Raw genomic sequence first — 10,382 nt, 5'->3', positions numbered from 1 at the left:
CCGAGCGCCGCTGCTGCTGCTGCCGGACCGGCCGCGGCCTTCTCTTCGGGGCGCTTCCGGTCGAGCGAGGGGGACTCGCTTGCCCCCCCCCCCCGTAGGCAGCGGGCGCGGTTGCCTGGAGACGCGGCGCGCTCACCTATCTGGCTTCCGCCGGAAGCGCGTCCGTTGCTAGGCAGCGCGGCGCCGGGGAAAGTGGGCGCTACGCTCGGTGCTCTGCCGCCGCCGCCCTTCCGCGCCTGTGGCCCGCAAAGGGCGGCTTCCCGCGGCCATGGCGCAGAAGCCGAGGCGACGGCAGCCCACCGCAGCGCAGCTGATGGACCGCAAGCAGCACGAGCTCTACTTCCAGCAGATGCGGGAGCTGGAGCACCGCAAGAAGCTGGAGCGCGTCCACCAGCTGGAGGTGATGTGGGAGGCCGAGGACCGCGTGCAGCAGAAGCGCGTCACGCGGCTGCTGCGGGAGGAGGAGCACGAGCAGCGCCTGGAGGAGGCCGTGCGGAAGGTGGGCGCGGGCGGACGCGGCGGGAAGGAGGGCGGCTTCCCCTGGTCCTCGCATCCCCCCCCCCCCCCGTTTCATGGCTCCTCAAAGAGAAGCATCGGAGAATTGCAGACAAACATTCACTGAAATGTAGGTGAATCTGTGTTTTGCCAGGCAGAAGAGAGCAAAAGGCTAAAAGACCTGGAACTGCAGCAGGAAGAAAAACTGGCAACTGAATTGGCAAGATTAAACCATGACAAACTTAAAGATGAAAAAATGAGGCAACAAATCAAAGAAAATAGGTATTTCCTTTACTGACCATTCTGTTGCTGGGTTGTTTGAGGGCCATCCTCGCAGTTTGACCCAGGCGGAAAAAAGCCCGCTACATATGGAGGAGCAGAAGTTGTTGCTGCATCCAAGCGTCTTTGGGAGCAGAGGGTGTGGATCAGAGAGAGTTTCTGCATGTGCAGAAAGTCTTCAGCTTATGAGCAGTTGATTAACAACAATTGAAAGAAACAATAGACTCTGAAATGCCGCTTTGTGGCTTGTAAAGCACTGTTGTGAAATGTCACAAGCGCAGACGCACACGATTGGACAGGGCTGCATTTACAAACAGTTGCAGTGTCCCATGATCATGACTGTGAGTTGCAAACTTCTTTGCTGGTTTTTGCCAATAACTGCCCATTTGGGAGACTAGGTGATTCTGACTTGCCACCACATTGTCCACTTAGAGAAATGGTGGAAAAATTGGATTCAGTCACACAGGTACCTCAACTTATGACCAAGGTTCCAGCCCCAGTTGTCATAAATCAAGCATTGCCTGTAGCTCTCCTTAATTAGCTCACGCTCCAGCTGCTGCTGCTGCTGCTGTTTCCCACCGTCATGCCATTCAGTGCCTTTCGTGCTAATTCTTTAGAGGGCTCTTGAATCAATAATCATTTCCATGTTTTTTTTGGTCTGCTTGTTTCTAGTATTGAATTGCGGGAACTAGAGAGGAAATTGAAATCTGCATATATGAATAAAGAGAGGGCTGTTCAGATTGCTGAAAAAGAAGCTCTGAAATATGAAAAAATGGTAACTAGTTTTATGGAATAATTTTTGAACTTTTGATGAAATAAGTGTGAATGTTGGAAAACTGCAGAAAAAGTAGCTGGAGAAATATTTATAGGTCAATAAAGAATGCTGGTGCAATTACAGGTTGTTGACTGGAATGCGGGATCTTTTATATGCAGATGATGCTGTAATGTGTGAGAACCTGAATGATTTGTAGCAAATCTTAAGATTTTGTGATACAGTCGAGGTAACGGATCTGGAAACTTAACTTCTCAGACAAACGTAGATGTACCTGACAAGGAAGGTGGAGTGAATGATTGTAAGTTATAAGTAAGTAGGAGAAAAATAGAGCAAGTAGATGGATTTGTGCCAACAGAAGGAGGATGCACAGATCTACCGAGCAATGAAGGAAGAGCAAGAAAGAGCAGCCAACGCAGAGAATGCTGTTGAAACGAGACGCAATCAGGAGAAGTTGCTCTATCAGCAAGAACTGGAGAAACAGCTGGAGGAAGAGGAGAGGCGGAAGCAGGCTGCTTACAAGGAGTTCCTGAGAGAGAAGCTCTTGATTGATGAAATTGTGAGGAAGATCTATGAGGAAGATGAAAAGTTAAGTTTATATTACGTTAAACTTACTTGGCTGAACTACTTGTACTTCCTTTAGGATGAATTGGCCTGACAATTATAGTCAGTCCTTGATTTACAACCATTCATTTAATAACTATTGGAAGTAATGATAGCACTGAAAAATGTGTGATCACAACCATCACAATATCCCTGCAACTTATGATCAAGTTGCAGTGTGGCAACTGGTGTGTATTTATAGTTGCAACACGCAACTCGGGGAGCACGCGATTGCCAACTACAACCTTCTCGGGGATCAGGGTGGGGTGTTCAACAAGCAAAGTCAGTGAAGGAAACCAGATTTGCTTAACAACTGTGGTTTTCTTAGTGGGTGTAGCAGTGACTCACTTTAACATCTGCATCACTTAGTGACAAAAGTCCCAGCCCCAATTTTCATAAGTCAAGAACTAATTGTAACACGCTGTGGGTTATCACACTCCCAAACAGGCAGCGGTTGAGTCTGCTTAAGGGCTCCCATCCCTGATCCCTTGGTCTGCAAAGGAGCCTCCGGGCCTTGGGAGGGCCAGTAGTGCTTCCACCCATTCCCTCACTTGCACGAGGCTTCTCAGAAACCTTTGGGCCAATTACTTCACAGGGGAGAAAGCTTGGACCGTCTTTTAAGGCTGTTGGCCCCTTCCGTGGCTGGGTGGGGCCACATTGAAAGGTTCTCATACCATTCATCTTTAGTTGTGATCCCTTCTTGTGGCCACAAGAAGCAGTGGGACCTCTGGAAGATAGAAGTATGGCAATCTGCCATGTGCCCATGCCAGTGCATGCAGCTGGGAAACTTTAAATCGCTCACAGAAGAGGGGACAATTCAGAAGGGAGGGTGACCAAGCTCTCAGTATAGGTTGTCAGGCTCCTCCGTGTGCGTTACTGAAGCTTTGCACGTTTCCCATAGGGCAAGACAAGACAGACTAGAAAAAAAGAGAACCACACAGAAATTCATTGAAGAATTCAAAAAAGACCAGGCCATGCGGAGGAGACGGCAGCGTGAAGAGATGGAAGAGGAAAACCAGAAGATCATGGAATTTGCTAACATGTGGCAGGAGAGAGAAGACAACCGAATGGCAAAGATTCATGAAAATGAGGAGAAAAAAAGAAAGCTCCAGCAAATGGTATTGACATTGCCGTTCTGTCCCTCAGATTTGGTTGGGTGGGAGCTGCCTAAACTTGTCTTTCCTCTTGCTTGTAGCTTACAGAAGTTCTGAAAAAAGAGCAGCAGGAGCGAGAGGAACTTGAGCAAATCCGAGCTGAGCTGCACTTTGAAGAACAGGCTGAGACAGAGAGGAAGAAGGAGATGGTAAGTGCTTTTGGCTCAAGCCCCTGATTGAGCCGGGGGGCTCGGGGGGGGGGGGCAGCAAGGAAAGGGGGATGCCCGAGCCCTGCTCTTCTGGCTGAGGGCACAAAGGATGGCTGGAGATGAGCTTTTGTTCCATGTGCAGGAAGAGCTGGAGAAGAGGATCAGGCAGCGCCTAGAGCTCCGCGGCGCCTATGAAGAACAGCTGGCTTCAAGGAAGATGCTGCTGCAGGCCTTGAAGGAAGAGGAGGAGGCCTTTGGCCAGGCCCTGTTAGCCAAATTTGCAGAAGACGACCGTATTGAGCAGATGAATGCTCAGAAGCGAAGAATGAAGCAGCTGGAACACAGGAGAGAGGTGGAGAAGCTGATCCAAGAGCGACGCAAACAGGTCATCGCAGACAAGGTAAAGTGAATTCTAGAACGGAGGGACTCTGGCATTTGAGTACAGATTGCAGCCTGTTTTAAGAGCAGCGGCTGGTCATGTGTCAGCCAAAGCACGAAACTGCTTTTGAAGTGAAAAAGTTACACGCTTCAATTTTACTACCACAGGAACATGAACTAGAAGAAAGAGAAATAGAAGAGAGGAGGAGAGGAATCGTTGCTGGCATTATTGAGGAAGAGCGGCAGAAGCTTCTTAAAGAGCATGCAGTTAAACTGCTGGGGTATCTTCCACGGGTAAGTCGAGGCAGCCTAATGACTAAGTGGGGGGCTTGCTTGGACCAGAACTGTGACCGGCTGGGCATCAGGCCCCAGCAGGAAGAGTGCAGGCGAGTTTTCTCTACTTTTTCCTCCTGGTGAGGAGGAGGAGGAGATTATATCCTTCCTCCAGCTGCGACTCCGCATTCTCACATGAGGAATTAAGATGGCCCAAAGATTTTAAATGTCGTGGGGTCACCCAAATCCTACAGTCCTGCACCCACGCTGGGTTCAGTTGCCCTGAAGTGGCTAAATGGTTACAGAATATTTTCAGCAATCTTTCCGTGGGTTTCCACTCTCTTGTTGCACTGGATCTGTAGAGCAGATCCTGCAGGGGGGCCTGTGGCAGCTGAAACCAGAAGTGGCTGGACTGCTCTGTACCTGATTACAGTTGACTTTTGAAAGGGGATTTGTGATAAAGTGGCAGAACCTCTTTTAGTTCTCCTTTGCTTGAAAAAGTTGGATATTTACAGCAAGGATGAACTGTTGGGAGGGATTTACATTTAAAAGGAAAGGAAAAAAGGGGCCATTTTGTTTGATTGTTTTAAAAAGCTGTGGAGTTAAGTAGCAATTTTGAAAACAGTTCTGATGATGTTCCATTGAACTTTTTCCTTCTGTTCAGGGAATCCTTAAAGATGAGCGGGATGTTCATATGCTTGGAGAAGAGTTCCGGCAAGCTTACCAAAAGAGGCCAGGGGGCGGGCTCTCAGAAGGCACCTGAGTTTTCCTTGCTTCACCTGAAGAGCCCACCCAGCAGTCATCCCACCCTACAGACAGCATTCGCTACAGACTTTAAAAAAAATGACTTTTATATGGATCAATTACTTCTTTGACTAGAGCTCGAGTTCTCTTTGAAGACAGATTGATAATTCCAAGCATTAGAAGCATTTCTAACAAATTGTATTATGCTTTGCTTAGTTAGCGATTTAAAGCAAAGCAAAAAAACATGCAGGTAGCTTTTTTTCAGTACTGCAGCTTTCATTTCTCCAATTAGCTGCTATTTTTATACAATGTACTATTACATCTGTTCTATTAACTGAAAAATGTTCAATTATTTGCTGTAGTTATATTTTGAAAAAAATCCTTTATAAAGCTACTTCCAATAATAAGCGTGAGCTTCCAAATTATTTTTATAATCTAGAAGTTTAATGACAGCTATCAATTAAAAGAGTTGGCAAAGAGTTAGATTAACCCTAAGTGATGGAGAATGAGAAAAGAGCTATTAGCAAAAACATTGGTGGGAAGAAGCCAATAGCGTAAAGCATATACTGTGCCTCCCCCCCCCCCCCCCGAAAAAGGTGTGGTTCAATTTCACTCTTCTGTAGAGGGGGGATGCTGTGTATTGAATTAAGAGTTGCCCCACTCCAGAGCCTTCATAAATTCCTCTTCAGTAAAAGAGAGCATCTTGGCAGATTCAATGTGCATCTAGGGGGGAAAGAAGATTTTTATTCAAGAAATGTTTGTTTCACCTCCAACAGAGGTTTTGCGCATTCTCTTTCAATATCTGAAAAATAATTTGAGAAATGCATTTCTTGTAACGTTAACACACACACACACACGTATATTTTTGACTGACTTGGCAACCCCTCTTGAATGATCATCCAAAGACAGAAAAAGGTTTCCACCTCTCAGCGAGCATTATCTTGAGATGGCTCAAACATGAAGGACGGCCAAAAGGAAACCACCTGAAACTCTGGTATGTCCTTTGGGATTTGAGATGGGAATTAAAACTGATTTTGGAGATCTTGGAACATCTTTGATTCCTTCCCCACCCCTCACCTCCCCTGCATGGATTTACTCTATGACCCAGTTCATTATTGCTTTTTAACCCAGAGACTAAATTTCAGTCAAACCAAATAATTATGCTGCACCCTTAATTTTAATCCAATTAAAGTTACTAATAGCATAGGGAAGCTTGCCTTTTGTCTTTTTAAAATGTCGATAAGTTTTAATTGCTTCTTGAAACCTGCCACTAGCTCCTCTTTTTGTTTCTCCAGTCTCTTATTTTCAATTTTTAGTTCTTCAAGCTTTTTATGCTCTTGGTTGACCACATCCTAGCACACAAGGAAGGATACAGAAACTGTTACATCATTAGGAATACAGTCCTTGGGCACATCTGAAGGAGAGGGCAAATGCCATCCACCATTGACAAGACTCAGCAGTACTGCACAGTCATAAGCTCCCACAATTTCCTAACCAAACCCCGTGTGCAGTTGATATGCCTTGAAAGGCCTGTGATTCTGTCACCAGGAGAAAGACGGATTACAATGCGTGCGCTTGCAGAATTACTTCATTTTAGAACTGATATTGAATGCATTGCTTGGAACAGATAGGAAAAGACCATACAGCAAATTAGAATAAAAAGGAAGGAAGCTATTTAGCTTTATCCTATTCGATAGTTGATATGAGAAAAAAATGGGACGATATTTCCCGAGCAGTTAGTTGAAAAAGACCGATGAGGAAGGGGAAGGGGGCTATCCTAGCCTGGGGGGGCTCCCAAATTCACATTTCTTGCTAATGCACACCCCCTACCTTGTTACTTTGCTTGAGTTTATTCAGCTCCATTTTGTATTTCTCAGCTTCCTCAAGAGCTCGGTTCAAGCGAATGTCCGTTGTGCTCTGGGTTGCTGCAGCTTGTTTTTGTGCTCGCTTCAGATTCTCCAGTTCCTGTTGCATCAAATTAAAACATGGCCAAAAGCCTCCCTTGGCTTCAGCGGAGGAGCCGCCCTCTGGTGCGGCGGCAGCAGGGAGGAGAGCCGCAACATCCAGCCCTGTCTGCCAGTCGGAGGGACAGAGGTGGTGGCGGCAGCAGCAGTGGCACCTCCTCCTGCCTCCTCCTGAGGGATAACTTCCCACAAACATTAATAGCACTTTTTTACAAACAAGGTAGAGGAGCTTTCCACGGTGAGGATGCTCTCCATCTATTCATTTCTATTTCTTCTTACCTGCTTCAGTTCTGGGACATTCATACCAGATAATTTATGTGTCTTTGGATCAACTTCTTGTGAGCCATTAGAACTTCATCAAATCACGATTAAATAAATCAAAGCTTAGCCCGACGTGAGCAATGCCACACCCTCCTAAGGAAGGCAAGAGGTCGAAATGGCTCTGTTACCTTTTCCAGAGTGGAGAGTTTCTGCTGCAGAGCCTCACTTTTTCGGGTGGCTTCCTCTGATAGCAGTCTGTACTTCTCTGCCTGGGACTGGTGAAGGCTGGCTGCACGCTGCAGCCGGCCACGTTCTTCTTCAATCTCCTTAAGACGGCTGCTCAAATTTTCATTCTCTCCTTCCTGCAGGCCCAAAATTAAGAGCCACAAGAGAGTTGGAGCCTGTTGGGTTGATGCTATGTTTCTTCCCCCCCCCCCCCGAATTCCAACTTTAGATCAAAACTTCAAAAACAAGCCCACCCCCTGTTTGGGTGGTGGTCGTTGGTGCTCAGAGACATTGTCCTCGGAGACACATTGGTTGTTTTCCTCAGTTCTTTTTCTTCTGGGACATCCCTCCAACTTCCCCACCAGGCCTTTCCTCACTCTCCTATGTTCTGCGAGGAAAAACCCGGCCTCTCATGAGGAAGTTGTGAATGTGAACGTGCAGAGGACTTGGTAAATGTGAAATAGATGCCTTCATGTTGTGGACCACCAAGCACAATCCATGGCTTAACACAACAAGTCAGCACCTGCTCTAACCTTCTTGCTGCATTCTTGCCCAACGGCGTCCAGCTCCTCTTGCATCACACGCAGCTTTGCCTTTAGGAACCGGATCTGGGCCTCTGCAAGTTGGCAACAACTCCATATGACAACCCAGCTTACGTGGGATCTCTCATTCTGGAGCCCATCTTATGATAACCCACTTTAAGCCACCCTGAAAAAAACATTTGGGTGGCAGATTACGGGAGAATTAATGAAAGCCAAACGTGCCAGCAAACAGCCTCACTCGCCTGCTCCAAGTTCACACCCTGTACTTGGGATAAGATTATCTTCCAGATCAGGCAGGTTTCCTTCTTCCAGCTGTCCTTCAATTTTCCCAATTAGTTTTGTCAGGGAGCATCCTGGAGCAGCAACATCGGTATTGCTTGGGTCAACCTGTAGTCTTGATTTTGTACTGGAAAGTTGAAAGTAATGTGAACCCAAATGTCTAGGAAACTAAAAACAAGACTGCATACTTGTGGGTATTTGACCCAATATAATAAACATTCTCTACTCGTAGAACAGCATTTGTACAAAACATTACAACAAAACATAGACGCATATTAAAATTGTAACATGGAGCTAATCATCAGTTTGAAATGATTTCAACCTCCTCTTTTAAATCCAGAATCATGTGCCAGCTAAGAAGATTGAATAATGTTTTGCAATCTTTTTACACAGCTACATGCCAACAACAACAACAACAACAACAAAAAAAAAACAGGCAGCAGTCCAACAAGTATCAGCAAGTGAGGAGATTCCATGAAGCTCCCTATTCAGAGATAGAGACGATCTAGAAAAGATAGACCTATCCCTCCCCTCCAGCATTTAAAGCTCCTCCCTCCCTGTATAAAAGGGGAATTTCCCCAGACTTGGAGTGAGGGCCTCAGAGATGGACACGGCCCTTTTGACCTAACTGCCCAGGCAGCGCTTGGCTGCCTTGTGTCCTTTTGAGGCTGCTGGATAGAAATAACTGAATTCAACTATAAGCATCCCATTATGAAAGCTGCAAGATCCCCAAAGCTGCCAATGCGGATCTTGCTTTATGCTCAACTATACACCCTATACCACCTTAAGAGAGGCCTTTTCCCTTTTCTTCCAGTCAGTGGCCGGTTTCGAATTGTAGGTGCAGTGCTGGCTTTCTTCTTGGGAAGCTGCTAAAGAGAAGTCAGAAAAGCCACTTTAGGTCCTTGGTCGGCATGCTGAAAGTTTATTTAAAAGAGGCTATTTAAAGCAGCTATTAAAAGCAAGAGCCGGGCTCATTCGGACACTGGGGCTCAGCCTTAATGACAGATTGTGCAGTTTGTTGTCCAGGTAGTTTGCTGGGGTGGGGGTGGGGGGGTGGGGGGGCGCACAAGATGTGGCTGGGCTAAAAACCATCCATCTCCCCCCCCACAAGGGAAGGGCTGACTTACTGGAAAGATGTAAAAGGGAAATTCTGTTCCGGTACCTTGTTCTGTGCAAAAGAAACCGCTGGTTCAGGAGAATTTATATCCCTGGAAAGAAGCAGCAGAGAGGAGCAGATCGCCATAAAATTCAGGTTTTATTCAGGCCAATGAAGGAAGGGAAGCTGCTGCTGCTGCTGCTGCCTCTTCCTCTCCTTGCCGCCAGCCCGGAGGCCTCCGCCGCCTTTTTTGCCTGCAGCCGGTAGGGAGACGGGGGCGGGGAACTGGAGGGGCTCGGGCGAGGCTAAGCCCGGCGGAGGGGGTCTCCAGAGAAGCCTGGCGGGGGGCGACGACCTTGCTGAGCACCCCCTCCTCACCTCTCATTGGCCGCCGCCTCCTCCTCCGGCGCGTCCCCGCGGGCCGAGACGGGCCTGGCCAGGGCCTCCCGTCGGTCCCTCTGCAGAAGGGAGGGCAGCCGTCAGAACCGCCCCTCCGGCCGCCAGAGCCCGGAGCCCCCGTCGCCCCCGCCCCCCCCGCGCTCACCATCAGCTCCTCCGCCTGGCGCATCACCGCCGCCGCCTTCGCCTCCAGCGCCGCGTTCAGCCGCCTGCAACGGGACGGGGCGGTCACGGCGGGCCTTGCGCCTCCCCCCCCCCACCGAAGCCCCGGCGTCTCCCCCCCCTACCTGTACTCCTCCTCGCGGGCCAGGAGGGGGGCGGCGCTGCGGGGCCGGGCCGGCTGCTCCCCCGAAGGCTCCCCGGCCGCCGCCATGGCCCACCGTCGCTAGGCAACCGCGCCGCTCCCGGCCTGCTCGCTCGCCGGGCCCTGGGAGTGGCCGTCCGCCGGCTCGCCCGTCCCCTGACTCGGCTCCCGCGCTGCCCCCGGAGGTGCCCGGGCGGAGAGCGCCGCTTCCCTCGAATGCGGCCGGAAGGGGCCTCGGGGGTCTTCTAGTGCAGCCCCCTGAAGGCCCCCAGTGAGCGACGGCCACGGAGTCTGCGGGAAGCCGCCCCGCCGATGGAGAGTCCGCACGACTACTGGCGAATCCTCCGCCGGGAAGGGGCCTCGCGGCGCTCCGGGACCCTCGCGCGGGGTGGGGGGACGCCGCTGCCCTTCCGCGCCGGACAGCCGGAGGACGCGCGCGCCGCCAGCGCTGGCCCCGCCCCCGCC

The 10,382-nt window shown here is 49.4% G+C and overlaps 2 protein-coding genes across 3 annotated transcripts; one reads left to right on the top strand and one right to left on the bottom strand.

Annotated features, from left to right (window-relative positions):
• Positions 1-171: 171 nt before the first annotated feature.
• On the top strand, positions 172-5,442 carry MNS1 (meiosis specific nuclear structural 1). Its single transcript, XM_014058740.2, has 9 exons — positions 172-499; positions 650-777; positions 1,447-1,549; positions 1,905-2,134; positions 3,051-3,267; positions 3,345-3,452; positions 3,595-3,852; positions 3,999-4,124; positions 4,768-5,442. Exons 1-9 carry the CDS (start codon positions 269-271, stop codon positions 4,864-4,866), a joined length of 1,500 nt encoding a protein of 499 aa, XP_013914215.2. The 5' UTR covers positions 172-268; the 3' UTR covers positions 4,867-5,442.
• Positions 5,270-10,338, bottom strand: TEX9 (testis expressed 9). 2 transcript variants are annotated; one of them, XM_087703901.1, is made up of 11 exons: positions 9,901-10,338; positions 9,759-9,822; positions 9,593-9,672; positions 9,281-9,326; positions 8,902-8,987; positions 8,082-8,245; positions 7,831-7,913; positions 7,261-7,434; positions 6,678-6,812; positions 6,065-6,199; positions 5,270-5,570 (listed from the first exon to the last, which is right to left on the bottom strand). In XM_087703901.1, the coding sequence occupies exons 1-11, from the start codon at positions 9,984-9,986 to the stop codon at positions 5,493-5,495; spliced, it is 1,131 nt and encodes a 376-aa protein (XP_087560027.1). In that variant the 5' UTR covers positions 9,987-10,338; the 3' UTR covers positions 5,270-5,492. The 2 variants fall into 2 exon arrangements, with proteins under 2 accessions (XP_087560027.1, XP_087560028.1); XM_087703902.1 differs by having other exon boundaries at positions 5,430-5,570; positions 8,902-8,984.
• Between the last annotated feature and the right edge of the window lie 44 nt (positions 10,339-10,382).

The sequence above is a fragment of the Thamnophis sirtalis genome, unplaced genomic scaffold, assembly GCF_051295495.1.
Source record: "Thamnophis sirtalis isolate CommonGarterSnake01/CBP01778 unplaced genomic scaffold, rThaSir2_p1.2 scaffold_2, whole genome shotgun sequence".
NCBI classification, from domain to species: Eukaryota; Metazoa; Chordata; class Lepidosauria; order Squamata; family Natricidae; genus Thamnophis; species Thamnophis sirtalis.
The sequence above is the reverse complement of the archived record's forward strand: the minus strand, read 5'-3'. Positions and strand labels throughout refer to the sequence as shown.